The sequence below is a fragment of the Agelaius tricolor genome, unplaced genomic scaffold, assembly GCF_023055355.1.
Source record: "Agelaius tricolor isolate 1412-34295 unplaced genomic scaffold, bAgeTri1.0.p SCAF_3, whole genome shotgun sequence".
In the NCBI taxonomy this organism is placed as follows: domain Eukaryota; kingdom Metazoa; phylum Chordata; class Aves; order Passeriformes; family Icteridae; genus Agelaius; species Agelaius tricolor.
The window spans coordinates 54,014,213-54,033,004 of NW_027269263.1; the positions used below are offsets into that span (position 1 = coordinate 54,014,213).

Here is an 18,792-nt window from a genome sequence, read left to right on the forward strand (position 1 = left end):
GCAACAAGACATCAGAACAAAAAAAGGGAAAAGTCAAATGGCAGTCATGGTTTAGTTGCTAGTGCTCACTTCTACGAACAATAATAACTAACACAACTAACTGGAGCTTCAGAAAAGAAAACTAAGTAGATTTAAAATATTAAACTAAACAGCTTGAAATTGTAGTGTAATCTTAAATGTAATGTAGTCTTAAAACATCAGTGAAGCTCAGTGAGGAGAGGCTCAGTGGGAGGAAGGAGCATAACATTAAAGAGCATGTGGATGTAAGAAAGGAAATTTTGGTTTTTGTCTTCTTGTATAGCAACACAATTCTCTTCCAGACTTTGGTCTTTGAGAACAATATTAATTTTAATAAAGCCTTCTTCTAGAAACACCGGCTACTTCAAAGTAGCCAAGGAGCAAAATAAACTGCTTTCAAGACTGTATCTAACATTCTACAAGTATTCTATACTCATTCATCAAGATCCTGATCAATAAAGCACTTGAGAGTACATGCTTAAATAAAACAATTCATGAGTTGTTCTATTGAAGTCAATGGGATTATTCACATTCTTCAAGCTAACTAAGCTAAGCATAAGAAAAAGCACTTTTCTCTGCATTCACAATCAACTTCCATTTAACCACAGAAAAATTAACATCTATTTCAACAGTACTGGAAGCTGCCTAAAGAACTTGAACTTAGAAAAACCTACAGGCTCCCTATGCATATCACTGAGTTTTGATTTGCTGGTTTTTTCATGTCTAAATACTTTCCTCATAAAAAAGCGTGGGTTCTTATTTTTTTCTTTCTTTTACTTTCCACACTGAATCGTCCCTGATGTCAATGAATGCCTCCAAAGAAAAATGGACAAAAATTAGCAATACACAAACATATTTCTAATTCACACTTACTGACATTAAAACAGTTGATCAAGTGGTCAAGAATTTCACATCACTAGTCCTTTTAAACATTATGAAAAGAATTTTAAGTCACTTTTTGCAATAATGCAGAGAGCTTCCATTTTGAGATGAAGATTTTTAAATTTGAGTGCCTACCAGCATGTTGTGTACTTAGGCTACAAATTTAATGAAGATGGAGTCAATATGTTCAATGGAGCCTAAAAAGGCATTCAGCTGATAAGCCACTTTAAACCATACATCTCATAAATCACTCTAAATCCCTCTCTAGGCTCCTGAGTTTATTTACTGTGTGAAGCTTAGAAACCCAACACAGCAATGAACACAAACTTGCAGAAAGACACCCCTCTTCTTGCATTTATATCTCAAACTGAACTGGTAGGAAGGACAGACCAGGAACTTTGGAGTTCTAGATCTGACAGACCTCTAAACACAGAAATTCCCATGTATTGGCAAGTAATAGGCAAACCCATTCAAAGGCATGCATTTGTGCCAGTTAACAACTTCAATTGTCATGGGGAGTCACACACAGGGGCTGTCACTGTCGGTTTTATATCTGCCAGTGCCAGTGAAACTGCAGATCACAGTTGGGAAGCTGAATGTGAACACTGCTCTGTGCTAGAACGTGGTCCAGCAGAAAATCAGGACCCACTTAGTCTGCTTTCACTGAGAATTTGGGAACCCTGTCTCTCCACAAGAAACCACAAAATAAATAGGAAAAACTAACAAACTAGACTTGGATGATCAACAAAAGATACATACACGCCATTATAATTCTACAAATACCATCTGGCTTTTTTTCTACTATAGGAGAAAACCTGTGAGCTATATTCATATATAAAACACTGTCATATATGAGAGTATTCTAAATTCACACTGAAAAGCTAAATTATTGTTTAAGAAATTTGGTTTTTCTCCCTGTGCACATAATCCCTAGGCATGTTAAAGACATACATAAAGTTGTGTGTATATATATATATATGGTTAAAGCAGTGTGCCTGTTTTTTTAACTAACACTCTTACCTTCTTTTCTTTGAGTTTTCCATTATTTCAGATTGCACTTAACACAAGACAAACAATAAGAGGTTAGTGACTTCAGTAGTGCTGTACTACTGAAATATAATTGCCTGCCACAATAAATTCCTAATGAGCACAACTCTTGCCAGTGGAAGGTTGCCCTGGCAACAAAATTATTCCAGAAGGTAACTACCCATTTGGTACAAGGCAATGACACTCAGTTGTCTGACAAAGATTTGAAAACTATAAAAACTTTTTAACTGCTCAAGTTCAACAGAAACTTGATGTACCACGACTCTCTTGACACAAGAAAATACTGAATACAAAGGGATTGAGAAACTTCCAAATGAATGCAGAGTCAAAACAAGGGCATTATGTTAAAACAGGTACACGTTTGGATTGCCAGTCTTACAATAAAAAGTTCTTCTCTCACTTGTTCATGTCTTCTTATAGTTCCAAACAACTAAATATGATTTAAACCACACTTTTACATTTACTTTTAAAGAGAACAATGTGAAAATGTTTTCCTGAATTATAATGGAAGTTGGCAAGATCAAGGCTGGGCTCAGTAGACAGTAAGATGGTGAATTCCAGCTCTGAGGTAGGGAGCTAAAAATATTCCCAAGAGAAAACAAGAGGTGGCAGAATCAAAAGTAGAGGCACGACCTGAGTACAGCCTCCTGAGGACACTGATGCTTTTTAACCCAAGAGCTGTTTTCTCTCACAGTCTAGGGCAGGTAGTGACAAGAAGAGTCACTACCAAGAAACACAGTATCTTTTACCTTTATTTCCCAAGAAAATTAAACTTTCATGTTCACATTTTACATCTGGCAGGAAAGGTTATATCCCACTATGACTGTTTCCCCTACTCCAGAACATTTAACCTACTAGCCAGTTTCAAATTGACAAATGCTTAAAAATTTGAAAGACATGATCCTTCCCACATGTTAGTAATTGGATATTAAATATTCATATGTCCTGACACTTCTTACAAGGTAACTAAGTCAGATTCTAAAATTAGGTTATTGTCAAATGAGAAAGTGTTCATAAATTAAAAGGACAAAAATAACAGAATAGAATCTGTGTTGTTCAATAAAATACTAAGGGGTCTTGAAAAATATTAATTTGGTAGAGATGTAAAATTGTTCCAAATAGCTTTTACTGGTAAAAAATAAAGTTGGCTTCAGAAACTTTCAGAAAGCTATTGTGCCACTGAATAATAAAATGACAAATGAAATGCAGTCTGGATATATACACACAGAGGTAAAAACACTGCAAAGCATAAACATCTGATGTCATGAATCACTGAGACAGTCAAGCTGGACTAACCATGTACAAATACCTGATGTACTCATCTTTGAGAGGATAAATGGATTCTCAGCACTTCTGGAAAATTGTACCAATATTATTTCTTAAAACTTAACCTTAGATGCCTACTTTTAAAAAAATCCCCTTAATCAAAACCTAGTGATGAGCTACATAAATGATACCAAGAAATAAATGGGACAAATAAACAAACAAACAAATATGTCTGTTACCATATTGGTCAATGAAGCATGATGTCCATTATGAGACAGTGTTCATTTTTATTTTCATGTAAGTCAAAGAAATGAAAAGTACACTGCAGCAGAAGGGAAGATATAAATGGTGGTCAATACATTTACATTTTCCAGAAAAAAATAGTGTTTATTTTGGGCAAAGAAAGCATTGGTCTCCTCAACTAAGAAAAAAGAATAAATTTCAAGAAGGAAAAAAATGTATTTTTCTAGACCCATCAGCAGGATTTCAGAAAGAAAGATAAAGCTGGCAGGCTTTACCAGGAACAGGTGCTCCCTATTCAAGTTTGTCTAAGGGATGCAACCTGAGAAATGTACTATCTACCATGAAAGAAAATCTTTGGAAAGATGGCAAATAAGGACAAGCGATCGTTCTGATCTAACACTAGGGCTGAAATCACAGCTCTTCTCTCTCATCCTCTCTCCCTTGCACCGGCTGTGGTTCTCATCAGCCTCCTCAGTTCCCTAATGTGAAGAAAACTAATAGATACTGTCAAGGAGCTGAGGAGAACAGAAACTAGAGGAAAAACCTATTCCAGCAGTGAGACAGTAAATCAACTCACCAGTACTGTCAAATTCTGTCGGTGTTATTATTTGCCTTTTTCTGTGTCTTTTGTTAATCTCGGTAACTGTTTTGCATTTTAAATGGTAGGATTTTATAAATTCTTTCATTTGTACCTAATTTTACACAGTAAGCTTTAAGTACCTTGGTAACAGAAAAGTTTTCCTCACACAAGAGCAGGGCAATGCTGCTAAGTAGGACAGCAGGGCACTGTAAACAGTACCTACCTCACCTCCATGGTTTTGTGTTTCCAATGAGTCTGAGTGCATTATTCATGTCAACTGCATCAGCTTCTTACTGGGGAGCTGGCAATACAGCAGTCAGCTAAATGGTATGAAACAAAAATGCCTCCTGGCAGGTGAAAATATTAGGCTGTACACTTCAACTCTAAACATTCACGCAGCATATGACAGCATATATTTAGAACTGAAAACTAACATACATTGCTGCTGCTTTATTTTCCTTTTCCTTTACTGAGCAAGTTTTTAGCTATGAAACTTGTATTGGTGTCTCTTCTGTGAATTATGTACTACTACATGGTGAGTTACACAGAGAAATCACTGCACAAAAGACAGCACAAAAAGATAATTTATGTGAGAACATCAGATCAGAAGGTAAACATTTTAATGAAAAATACATCCACTCCATTCTACATGAAAAATAAATTAATTACTTTTATGTCTATGAAAATTCCTATCCAATTTAAAACACCAGTCAGTATAACACCTTGTTATCTTGCATCCAGATAATTTGATGGCATTGTTAGAGCCTTCCTTCCAGCTGCAAACTGCCTACAAGTCAAATGCAGCTTTGAACTCCATATTTAAGCAGTTAAATATACTGATACTCAAAACTAAACACTGTTCTGCTCTGAGTGTTGGTATACAAGCACTGACATTCCAGTCCTGTATTGCCATTTCTAGTCAAGGATGAAGAAGTGGGAATGGCTGCCACCACTGAAATGGAATTGCTTCCTATCCCCAACACAGGAGCACACAGCTACATAAACACAGCGTATCTTACGAGTGCCTGAAGAACAACGCACATTTTAAGAATTTAAATAAATGAAAATAAAAACTTCAATGGAAACTGCCATGTCTTAGTCTGAAGAAAGGATACTTTCTGAGATTTGATGGTAAGCATGTAAAATCTTATCTAGAGTAAGACAGCACAGATGCTGAGCATTGAGGCATCTCTACCTTTTCTAATACAGTATGCTAAATCCTGAGTTAAACTTAGAAGCCCACAGAAGTCACTTTCAAATAGCAAAGAAATCTTTAAAATAGTGTCAAAGCATCCTTCTGTCAAGGACCAAATATAAAACTAACTTGTATTTTTTAAGTCCATGGAAATGTGTTAAACACTTGTATATACTGAATAATTAAGCCATCATGCCACTTTGTTTTACCAATCCTTTGTGCCAAAAAAGATGATAACATATAAGATAAAAAGGCAAGATATAATAAAAGATAAAACTCAGGTCTTATGTTATTTTGGTTTGTGGACATGAACATTCATATTTATCAGTTTTAGTTCTATGGATTTAAATTTTAAATATCTTGGGTATAACTTAACAAGCAATTGGTATTTTGAAAAAATTTACAAGATATTTACTGCACTAAAAAAAAAAAACAAAAAAACCACCATCAAGGCCTGAAACAAGTGAAGAAGTAGGATAATTCACTCATCAAAATGCAATTCAGGTTAAAGAATAAATCAAACTAAATACTTACAGCTAACAAGCTTTCTCAACATATATTTTGTAAGCAAAATTCATAATTTCTTTATTTTTTCTGCTTTACACAGTTCTTCAGAAGACAGCGATGTATTCTAGTGGATTTCATAGATACAGTTACAGAATATAGTTATATACACATAGATACAGTTACAGAATAACAGAGCATTTACTGATGTGAGGATTTGGGAGCCTTTCCAAATTTCTCTTCCCCTCAACTCTAACTAGCTCAAGTACAGGTATTTTGGATATGTTCAGCGATTTACTCCAAAGACCCTAACAAGTGACTGATGAACCCTAAATTAAACTAGACAGAGACTATGACTCCAGCCAGAGTACTCTTACTACCCTACATTCCACCACAGAGGTGGATATCATTAAAGTGTCCAATTCTATTCTCACAAAAGTCACTGGAAGAACAGTAACAAATACCGAGAGACAGTTCCAACACCTCCAGCCAACAGCAGTTATCTCTCACTCTAGGAAATACACAACAGCAGACAATTTAGGTGTGTTGTTATTCCCCTGAAAACCCTCTGCTGCAGTTCATGAGAAACTGGGGCCTGCTGCGAGAATCACCAATCTAGAATTTAAGCTGGAAACAGCACAGTATTTATTTTTCCACTGAAACAGATGAAAACAGGCAGCTTGGCGAAACAAGGCATGGTTTCAGCTTTAATGGGGAGAGAGGAAGACAAAAGAGAGAAAAATGTTATTTTCCATGAAAACAGCAGCAGATCCTCTCTTTCAAAAGGTGCCACTGGTCTCTTCTCATGGATTTCTGCAGGAAACAGAGCCAGAATGCACTCTGGGTGCAGACATGAAGGGATCTGACAATTCCGCCTGCCTTCCTATTCCTTCCACATGAAGGAATCTGACTGTCCCACCCCTCCTGAACCCCTCATCTGACACTGTTCCTATGCCATTCCCACATCATGACACACATTGGGACTAGAGATGCCTATAAACAGGGCCTTCAAAGTGCCCCATCCCTTCCCAAGAGCTACAAGGTAGGTAGATCTGAACAAAAGCCTGACATCAACAGTGTAGGGATGAATGCCTGTAGTCCCTGCTGATGTTACATAGCAACATGATCAGTTCACCTTTCTGAACTTAAAGTGCAGGTAAAGCTAATTCTGTTTACAGTAGTTCAAGATTATCAGGGGTAAAAGTCAGTACAGGCACATCCTAAGTACCCACTGAAATAGCAGACAGTAAAACTGTGTAAATCTAAGCAGAACTCCCATGTGTCCTTAATTTACCGCTTTAGGACACATGAGGTAGCAAAAGCAAGCCTGATAAGAGGATCATCAGCCTTTGAGTACAGGGAGAAAAGTAGTTAACCATCCATCCAGCCCTTAAAATTATTAGTAGGATTGCTCCTCCCATTTGTATCTGGAAAGCTAATTATATTTCTTGCCTTTACTCATTTTACATGTCTCTTTCAAATCCAACATCACAGGTCTATCCATAGTTAAACTCTCTGAAAAATTTCTTTAACAATATATCTCTAGATGAGAGATATATTTTGGCCTATAGCAGGCTTTACAGTTAAAAAGATGAGACAGACAAGAAAACCAACTGAACAAACTCCGTCTCTGAAGTGTTTTCCATTCAGAAAGCAGCACTGCTAATACAGCTGTAAACAATTAACTCAGAAATTGCAGGCAACAGAATGGCCTAATGACAAGTTGGGAAAAAATCTGTAACATTATTGCTTAACACCTTAGCAAAAACTTTGCATGAACTTTACTGGCTCTTGCAGGTTCACTGCATTTATTATCCATAGTATCAAGGTGAAAAGATCCATATTATAGGTCGCTAATCAGTGTAATACAAGCACAACTGAAATCTGATTAGCAACTTGAGGAATTGCTTGAAGTTTCAGAAAAAGGTGTCTAAGAAATCCTTATTGGTTTTAAATACATTATTAGACAAGACATGCATACAGAGAAGTCTACTAAATAATGAAACCTAGAAAACAGCACAAATCTGCTGTATCTGCTGAGCCAAAACACAGAATTATTCCTTAAGCTTGTTTAATATACAAAAATAGTCTCCACTCTGTGTATAAGAATTCTATGTAGGCATTTGGATAAAATACCTTGAAGAAGGCATTTAAAAGATACCCTTGGAAATCTTGTGCAAAGACCTAAGTATCAAGCTTTTAAATACTACTTTAAATACATCAGAATGTTTTAAAAATTATAATTAAATAATCAGAAGCATTTATTATGGATAAAGATCCCACTGAAGGGCAACTTGACAGGTGCCTATGGACCCGCAATGAGAAAGGGCTCCTTCCAGCATGGCAATAGTTTGAGAAATTAACCCCAGACTTCCTTCTCAAAGGAAATTTCTCAACATTATCATAAAATAATAGCTCAGAGATTAACTCTAATTGAAATTCTGTAAAAAAAAAAAATTGGGGGGCATATATCAGTAGTTAGCTGGATTGAAGAGGCTCTCTTACATTATTTTATCATATAGATAAGGCTAATGATCAGGTACCAAGAGCAGTGCTAGAGGTAGCATGGTAAAAAACCTTCAGGAGCTAGAAATACTGCAGCAACAGCAACAGAAATTATTCAAAAGGAGATAAATTAGTTACAGTAAAACATTTAAATAGCTCAGTCTTTCAGAAAGTTCTTATAAAGAATAATTTTTTTACTCTGGAATAAAATTCCAGGTAATATACCACAATGAATAACCAATATTATAATGAAACAAAGAAGGCAAAAGAGCCTCAGATGAAACCAATAGCCATGTTCAATTCAGATATTTGTTGAAGATAAACTCTGCAAGGATACCACCTCTTAGAATGGATTAACAGTAGAATAGATAGATTCCTCATTTCCTAACATGTTCTTATCAGATTTGGATACCATCAGACTTCACTGAAACAACATACTGGACTCATTAAATGAAGAGCAAGCAGTTCTTCACCCTCTGTTACAGGTCTGGACAAATGATCTAGCAGACATTCTGGCATTAAAGTGCATGAAACCAATAGAACATTTCTACATAATGAGTAGATATAAAGACAATGATTTTAAGATACTACATCTCTTTAGAAGGTGTAAATTATGAGTTAATCTCATATTTACTGATTAATACAAGTGAAAATTCTTAAGGAATTTAAAATTTGTTACTTTTCCCTCCCCCACTAACTTCAACAACGAAGTTGGTAGATAAGGATATATAGTTTAAACATACAGTCAAGAATTGCAACCAGAAGCTACTGGAACATGAAGTCATAGAACTAAGAATGCACAAACCATTTTTCTCAAACATCAGTTCTTTCTCTTGACAATAAGAAAATAAGTTATTAGGGAAAAATAATTACCACACCAAGAGGTCAGCAACATGGAGTCTTGTCTGAACAAACAGTAAAACAGAAGACATGACAAAGGTCAAAGGCTGAGAACTGAAGACTGAAAGCTAATATTAGACTGAGCAGTTAAGCAGATGGACAATAAGAAGCCTGGAACTCAGAATCGATGGAGGGCATTGATTAGGCACAATTCAATGTTTCACTTCTCTGAAGAGACAGAAGGGAGTATTGAGTGAGTGTTCAATTTAGTACTATAAACTATCATGACATCAAGTGCTTGGCTTTGAAGGGCAAGAAAACTGAAGACATTAAATGTTTCTAAGTAGTGGTGCTCATTGAAGGTGTTTTTTTTATTATGGTGATACTTAGACAACACTAAAGCAAAAGGTTCAAGAAAAAGCACTCACAAAGATACTGGCATGTCCAAAACACATTACCAGGGTTATGGAGGTTTAAAAAAGTACTTACTTGGTATGTGTCCCATAACCTGATGGTACACCGTAAAGGGACTTCTCTCATCAGCAAGTTATTCATCCAACGGAAAGCAAATTGCAAGTATTTCACCTCATGCTGATCCAAGTGCCTATGAACTTGTTCTGAAGACAGAATAAACAGGTATTTTACTGCAGCTTTTCTGAAATCTTGAAGTATCAAGTTCTCTGTCTAAAACAATCAAATACTCCTCCAATCTCAAGGAAAAAACTTGTGGTGGTGCATGCACATTCTCACATCCAAATGAGAACACTCAAAATATAAATTAGTTAAACATTACACTGGACTGATTTTTCTGCCACTTCATAGATTAAATAACTGGTCTGAGTTGCACTATCTTAATAAAACATTAAGATCAGAGTTTTAAAATATACCACAAAAATATACAAAGTTATAATGTGAAATCATTAGGTACATATATCCTCACTAATTTCTTAGGCTACAAATTTTTTGGGACAACACAACAAGAAACATAGTTTCCAAATAACATAATGGCCTCCAAAAATAAAATTTTGGCAATCAAAAAAGAAAATTATTAAATTAAGACGGTAAAGAAATATAAGGAAAGGACATATAAAGGTTGCATTTGTTTGAGACAAGAAAAAGTGTGATTAACGTGTAGGAAATACAGTGAGAAAACTTAACTAATTTACAGCTTAAATAATTTCTTAGTATTACAAATAAATGCAAATAAAACCAATACAAATCAGCGGTTCCTAAACCAGTACTCTCACACTGTGTTTTTATTGTAGAACACATACTATTTGAAAGCTGTGATAATCACTTGCATGGGTTATTGCTAGAGCTAAGAGAACTAATCTACTACATGGTTGTCTATACTGAGAGAATTTTCTGCAAAAAGGATCCCAGACATTCTGTTTACAGGCTTTAGTTAACAGGCTCAAATATGACATTAGCATGGTGTAGATGACAAATACTGCAGAAATGCTCATGTCTTATTTTGGACAAATTTATGACAAGAAGTCTTTGTTAAAGCCTAAGACAATCCTACTGTCCTTCTGTATACAAATACATCTTTGGAGATTTTTGCTGCCCAGATTATCCCTTCATCCAAATTCACAGAGGTGTATTACCAGCTAAAACAATGAGTAAATGCTCATCTTCCAAATTTTACAAACCTAAGAAATATCTAAAAAGGCTCTAAACTACTAAATTAATTAAAAGAATAATCCCAAGAGTATGGAAGCATTATTACAGGAAACATTACCTAGAGATTAAGGGAACAGAAGTTAAGTGATACTAAATTATGTTAAAGACTAAAGCTGTTCAGTTTTTTTCCCCTCAAGATGTATTTTTTGGCTATATGAAAGTGTCAGCCAATATAAAACATTTTTCAATATGGAAGCTGGAAGTACAAACCTTTCAGATTTTAAAAACAATCAAAAATGAGGGCTTTTAAAAAAAGTAAGACACAACAACACATTACTCCAAAGGTCCACTTAACACATCTTGTCTCCAATGATAACTAAAAATAAATATCAATGAAAATGTATTAAGAACTGGTATTTCTCCATAGCACTTGTCAGCCTCCATTTATCTGTGGCTAAAGCAGTCTTCAGCAGACCTGGTATTTTTGTTCCTAAAATCACACCCTTCCACAATATAAATATAAACAAATACAGACAAATTCTTAAATTGTAAGGCCCAGAACTGCTTACCATGCTCAAGATGATGCTACAGCAACACTGAACACAGTGGGATAATAAACAGTGGGATAGTCAAGTCTTTTGGCCAGCTGGCAATGCTGTGTTTGATGCACCCCAGGATGGGAATTGCACTCCTGGCCAGGAAAAACCAGACCCCTTTTTTCAGGGCTGTTCTCCAGTCCCTCCTCTCCCAATCTACACCTGTGCTCAGAATTACTTCATCAAGGGTGCAGCACCTGTAACTTGTTGTTGTTTAAATTTTCAAATCTTAAATAAATCATTGATGATTGCCCAATGCCCCAATCTAACAAGATCCTTCTCCAAGGCATCTTGCTCCTCAAGAGTCAACAGTGCCCCCCAGTATAGTATCACCTGCAGATTTGTTAATGTTCCATTCAACTCCTGCATCCAGATCACTGATAAAAATATTAAATAGAGCTGGCCTTAGACTTGAACACTTTAAGACATCACTGGTGAATGCTCACCTGCCAAATGCAGCCTCACGCACTGCAACCCTTTGAGCCCTGTCCTCTGCCAGCTCTCCACCCACTGCACCATTATTACATCATTTAGATTATTAGACTCACGCCAAATGCTGAATTACTATTCTGTCTCTGCCTTTGCTTTAGAAAAATTTAGCTTCAAGTTAAATATACTGAAGTGAGATACTGGGTTAAATTTATTATTTGAATGTCACATGTGGATACCTACACTACAGACTACTATGATTTGATAATCTAGTACATCAAGCAGGATGCAAAAAAAAAGGCAGTTTTATTTCTAAGCAAAGTTACTAACTCACAAAATTTTGTTCTTCACACAGCAGAAACAATTTTCATTTGGTTGTTTGTAGCCATTAAAAGTAAGTAATGAAGAACAATAAATTGTGCCAGTTGTGATATTTCAACTATGTTAGTTAATGGGCATAATGAATTTCTTGAAAGTTGCTTTCTAGTCTAAACAAGTTGAAAAATGGATTACTAAACTCTGTGCTTTATACCTAATTGATGCAAGGCTGGAATAGAAGATGCATTGAGTAAAGAAGCTAATTCTTCCTACTTTGCAAGTAATTGTAAGCAGAAGCTAATTTGCTGATAAAGGTAATTTGGACTGGCATAATCTAAATCTAAATTTTCCATTTCAATGAAAATAAGTATGTATGTGCAATGAACAAGAAGTTATATAATTACTGTCAGCTTTAGAACATGAAGTATTTTATAAAAACTACTTCTACTGCAGTTTCTGATAACATAATTATTTTACAGTTAAAAAAAAAAATTCTTTTATCAAAATTCAAAAGAAATAAAAATTACATTTAGTAAGTTTCCCAACATTTTCAATAAATCTACATATAAAGTTTGGGTGAAGGAAGTCTTCTGATTAAAGACCAAAATACATTACAGCGATGTATTTGAAAGTAGCATACTGTCAAAAATAGGTAACCTGTAGACAAAAACCATTTATAACTATTAATATTTTTATTAAATACACGATTGGTACATTATTTTGAATGATCACATATAGCCACCTTAAACAGATGCTTCTCATAGCAGATGGGCCTACACACATAAAATATTTATTCTTCATGTTCAATGTAAGCATCTCATGCTGTTTCACTGAAGTCAAAATTAAAATCTGTATGATTACAAACTCATGAACTAAACAGTTACGGACAGAAACAACCTGTCAAAACAACTCAACTGCTGTCCTGACAGGAAGATGGTGTCAGAACTAGTCTCTAGGCAAGCTTACACATAAGCAAAGAAAAACAGCAAAATAATGTAAGATTATGCCTGAACTGCCAAATCACTGTGGCACAGCATGGTGTCACCACATCCATCTGTACAATTCAACATTTCAGAACACTAGCCTTTGGGCACTCACCTTTATTCCAAGATTCCTACCAATCCTATGGTTTCTGATGTTTGACCTAGTTTTGTAATTTTGAGTATTACTTAAAGTTTATTTTTCAGTCATATTTCAAACCCTGAACACTTTGTCGTTAACTCTATTTTATCAATATTTTATACATATTCCATTGTGAATATGAAAGTCTTAAAAATTATCTGAAATGCATGTAAACTAACAGTCTCTCTTAAAGAGGCCTTTTAGTTCAACAAAAGGAAGAAAAGTGTGTATTTCTCATGAAGACCCACTCAATTTTTCTTAAAAAGTGCAATTTTTCTTAAAAACTGCTCTGATACCAAAGCAAAAGGAAATAATGAGCCAATCTTTGCCACAGGAGCTTACTGGCATTGCCCTTTGCATGCACAATGACTTTTTTGCATTGATCCTTAACCTACAAAAACATGCAATAGAAACACACCAGCACTCCTGCCTTCCATGGAATCATATAATCATTTAGGCTGGAAAAGACCTGTAAAATCTTGATCCTAAACCATTAACCTAACCCTGCAAAGCCCACCAATAAACCATGTCCCTAAGGGCCCACATCTTTTAAAAACCTGCAGGGATGGTTGTCGCAGACATCTTTCATGAAAAATCTTTTCTTAGGATTTTTCCTTGTGAGAAGCTGCAGTTTCAGCAACCAAAAGTAAACGATGGTTATCTGCTGCTGTGGAATGCAACAGGTAGACCTGTGATTGGTCTCCTGTGGGTGTTTGGATTTCCTGACCACTCATGGCAGAGCTGGCTCTTGCTCTCTGTCTGAGACACAGATCTTTGTTATTCATTCTTTTCTATTCTTAGCTTAGCTAGCTTCTGAAGAAACCTTTTCCTTTCTATTGCTTTTTAGTATAGTCTTAATGTAACATATATTATAAAATAATAAATCAAGCCTTCTAATCATGGAGTCAACATTCTCATCTCTTCTTCATCCTGAAAACCCTTGTGACCACGGTCACAGATGGTGACTCAAACACTTCCCTGGAAAGCCTGTTCCACTCTTGATAATCCTTCTGGTGAAGAAATGTTTCCTGATTTACAATCTAAACCTCTCCAGCCACAACTTCCTCTTGTCATTTCCCCCTGTCCCTTGTTATTTGGGGAACTGACCGACCCCCACCTGCTACAGCCTCCTTTCAGGCAGCTGTAGACAACAATAAGGTCTCCCCTGACTCTGTTTTCCAGGCTGAACACCCCCAGCTCCTCCTCATCAGACTTGTGCTCCCGACCCTTCCCCAGCTCCACTGCCCTGCTCCACGCTCAGCACCTCAATGTCTTTCTTGCTGAGAGGGGCCCAGAACTGAGCACAGGATTTGAGGTGTGGCCTTGCCAGTGTTGAGAAAGGATATTCACTGCCCTGGTGCTGCTGGCCATGCTGTCTCTGATATGAGCCAGGATTACATTGGCCCCCTTGGCCACCTGGGCACACGCTGACTGATGTTCATCCAGCTGCTGCCCTGCACACCCAGCCCTTTTCTGCAGGGCAGCTCTCCAGCCATGCTGCCCCAGCCTGCAGGGCTGCAGCTGGCTGTTGTGACCGAAGAGCAGGACCTGGCATTTGGCCTTGCTGAACCTCACACAACTGGCCTTAACCCATTGATCCAACCTGTCCAGATCTCTCTCCAGAATCTTCCTACCCTCCAGCAGATCAACACTCCCACCTGATTTGGTGCAAACTGGCTGAGGGTGCTCTCCATCCCTATCCTACAGTTCCCACATACAGAACCTTGCAGTCCAAAAGAAAAGACCTTGTCACCAGTCAACCACTGCTTTCTTTTTTACTTTATTTGTTGAAAGCTAATTTTTAATCTAATTTTCTCTCCTGAATAATTTCTCCATTGTTCAAAGTCAGGATATTTATGGGAAACAAAGGTAAGAGTTTGGAGTAAAATCTCAACACCAGATGTTACCAGTTGCAGAAGCAGAAAAGGGCTTACAAACCCAATATGAAATTCTGAAAAACAGTAATTCTGTCAAGACCACAGCTTAGCAATGAGTTATTCGTAGTTATATATATTAACTTCTATTAATATATATTAATTGCAAAAGGAGCTCCTGATGACTGTAGAAGACATCCTAAAGATCATAAATGTTCACCTCAAGACAAGATCTCATCACAATACATAGTTCTACTTCAAGTAATAGCAGAGATCCAAGTCAAATATTTACATGCTGATTATATCTTGTTCCACAAGATTATTTTTTATAACTGGTTAAAATTGTCCACTGTAAAAAATTACAACAAAAGCATAAAAAAATACACTGAAAAGTCCTAAAAATGAAAATATGACTGGCAGAAACATAGAAATATTGCCAATTACATTCTCCTCATGAGCTAAAATTTAAAGATAATAGTCTATTTAAATTTAGCTCACTAAATGTATAGCTCATAGCTAGGACTGAGAAGCATCCTCATCATAACAAAAGATATGGTCCATATGCTAATACTAAAAAGCCCAAGAAACATAACAAAGTAAAAGAAGAAAATACTAGAGGAGGGAAGGAGGGAAAGGAAGGCTTGGTTGCCTAATGGAATCAAATGAAAGTAACAATTCTGTGGTATGTAACACCAAATGGAGGAAAATATTAGGAGAAACATTTAGTAGTAATCAAGAAAGATCTACCCTTCTAGCTAAAAGTTAAGAAAAACTCCATGTTTGCAGGTGGTCCTCAATATTCCAAGTGCAACAAACAACAGGGAAAAACATATGTTTGATGAGACACTTCTAGGTACCATCACTGGACTTCTCTAGCCTCTTCTTCTAAATCATAACTGTATGCACTCATAAAAGTGTTTATGCCTGATACTCTTTAAATCCCCCATCATGTGAAACATCTCTTTTCTTCCCTTTTTTCTTTTTTTTTAATTTGCCATGAAAATAGTAAGGTTTGGCAATTTAAAAGTTAAAGTACTTACAAGTACTCAGGAATTTACAAATTACTTTACAGTCATGCTCAACTCTTGGTAAGGTTTCTGAACTCTGTAATAGCATACAAATATAATCTCCACAGTAAAACATAAAAATATTATTTAAAAGATATATCAATTAATTATAATGCCCAGTGAACAGCACTTACAAGTGGATTAAAGTATAATACAGTAATTACAACCATAAAATCAGATATAAAATAACTACTAGTGAGCTAAATAAAATAGCTTTATTAAAATGAGAAAGAGCTTTGGAGTGCAAATTAATTAAAACAATTATGAAATGCTTACAAGATTTTCTATCACTTCAGCACCAAGCTGACATAGAAAGATGGACCAAGAAACAAGGTCCTTATTAATCACTCATTCTCAACAGCAGCAGTAAGGTCTAAATAAATTCTAATAAAATTCTATGTCCATTTCCAATTCAAAATGCTTTCACAAGGCTAAGAATACCCATTTTGCAACTCTTGCAATTAGAGCTCTTTTTTCCAGATACTTCAACGCAATCCTAATTCAAAGTTATTGGTGTCTGTAAAATGTTTTACAATATAATTAAACATGAACATAATTTTGCACATATAATTATGCATTCTTCAACCATCAACCAAAAAATCATTAGCATGATTAAATACATAACAAAGATAGATCAAATGTCATCTATTACCACAGTTTCATTATCAGTTCATTGTATGAACACCCAAGATTCAAATTAAAAACCAAATTAATTAATCTATATCTATCACGTATATTGAACAGATAACTTGTTCTGTGGTTCTGATTAAACAACAGTAAATGGATTAATAAGAAAATGTATTAGTCTTGGTTGATATTTTGTCTTTCCAAGAGTCAGATTTTGCTAAAGAAAAAAGCAAAACTATTTTCTCTGCAGTTTAAAAAGTTCAATTAGCAGAGAAACTGAATGTCCTTCAGAAGCTGTGGAAGCATTAAAACTACTCTTGAGGTATCTCTAAATACTTTTTGGCTTAACTCGTCATATGAAATTAAGTTCTGAGCAGAATTGTGAAAAGTTTGTGTTTGGAGCATTGGACAGCTCTATGGGAATAGGCACCTTTATCTCCTGGGACAAGAACCTGATGAATGCAAAACATCCACACAATACTCAGAGAAGAAACTGTAAGAATCCCAAATAAAGTCTGGACATTTAAAACTTTGGCAGCCCATTAAAAACACACAGCTCTTAAATAAACTAAGACCTTAGAAAGGATAATCCTACAAGTACTAATCCTGTTCTAATGAAGGATGTTTTATAAACTTCTCCAATTAAATAAGAAAACATATTATATATAAATATTAAGAGCTTTATCAACCAACCTTTTAGACATTTCTACAGCAAATATTTCAAAGCATGAGAAGTATACAGAATGGTACAATTAAATAAGCCTTTCCACTGTGGTTAAACAAAAATGCACACAAAAATGAAAAAGTTTTAACTGACTACATTTCATTAAGAACTTGATCTGCACATATTTACACACAACACACAACTATTTATAAGAGAGTTATATTTTAAAACTTTATGTGAATAGCAAAATTATGCAAAATATGAATTTAAGGCCACAACATGAAAGTACTTTATTACAAGTCCTTAGTTCTGGCATCATCTGCAGAATTTCAGCTAATGGGCCAACCAAGACATTTGTAACCCAAGAGAGAAATAAGTAAAGAAAGTATGATTAGTGAAGTCAAGATTAATTTGCTCAGAACATTATGACAAGAGGCATTATCTAATTTATCTGTCATTTGGTGTGAAAGAAAACACGTAAAATACGGCAACAATAAGAAAAAATAGGACTTGTAAAATTTTTAATAGAAGATAGTTTTAAAAGGTGAAATAGAAGATGGTTTTAAAAGGTGAAATAGCAATTTAACTGCACTTAGGAATAACTTAACAATATTTCCTCAAACAGTACTATTCAGTATTTACTAAAAGTCATTATTTTTAGCAATCCAAATATAAAAACTTAAATTTTGCACTAAAAACACCCCTTAAAAATTTTTAACTTTTTTTTTACAACAATAAAATGCAAATAAACTAGAAATTGTCCCAATGAAAACATCATGTGTAGGAATAGCTGTGGTAACTCTCCAAAACAGATGATCAGAAGATGCATTCACAGTGGAAACAGCAGAAATTCTGAAATTTTATTGAACCTTTGAAAAATGTAGCTGAATTCCAGAGAAATTGAAGTTTTCCTTATGAGAAAGTTAAAATGCAGCACTCTTTTTATGTTCCTAGGTATTTTTCCATTACCTCCATTTTGAGAAGGGGGAAAGTATATATGGCAGCAGTAGCCTTTTTTAACTATTATTTTCAATAATTTTCTGCATTTTTCCACCTCTTGTTACTAAAATTCAAGGGAAAGTTCTACAAAATGATTGGTGATTTTTGGTGAAAGAATGTGAAACAGTAACAACAGAGAATTTATCTACAAAAAAAAAAGAACTGTGCAGAATACAAATGCAAAACCTGGGTTGAGTTGTTCTAGAAAAGATGCAGAAAAAAGTCTTTTCAAACTTATCCCCACACAAGACGCAGAATATTTTTTCTGAGTCGCCAACACTGGCTTTATAATTTTCTGTAATACTAATAAGAAGCCAACATATATAAAAAATACATTTACATATTAATAGCCTAAGGTTTTTTCCTAGAACTGCCTTATTGTTAATTTGGAGA

At 35.3% G+C, this 18,792-nt stretch overlaps 1 protein-coding gene across 1 annotated transcript in view; it reads right to left on the minus strand.

The window, feature by feature from the left end:
* TBC1D22A (TBC1 domain family member 22A) overlaps nucleotides 1–18,792 on the minus strand; it is a 141,412-nt gene that overhangs the window by 56,936 nt on the left and 65,684 nt on the right. The window contains exon 11 of the mRNA XM_071423854.1: nucleotides 9,570–9,697. Within this exon, the coding sequence (XP_071279955.1) occupies nucleotides 9,570–9,697 (128 nt within the window). The remainder of the gene's footprint in view (nucleotides 1–9,569; nucleotides 9,698–18,792) is intronic.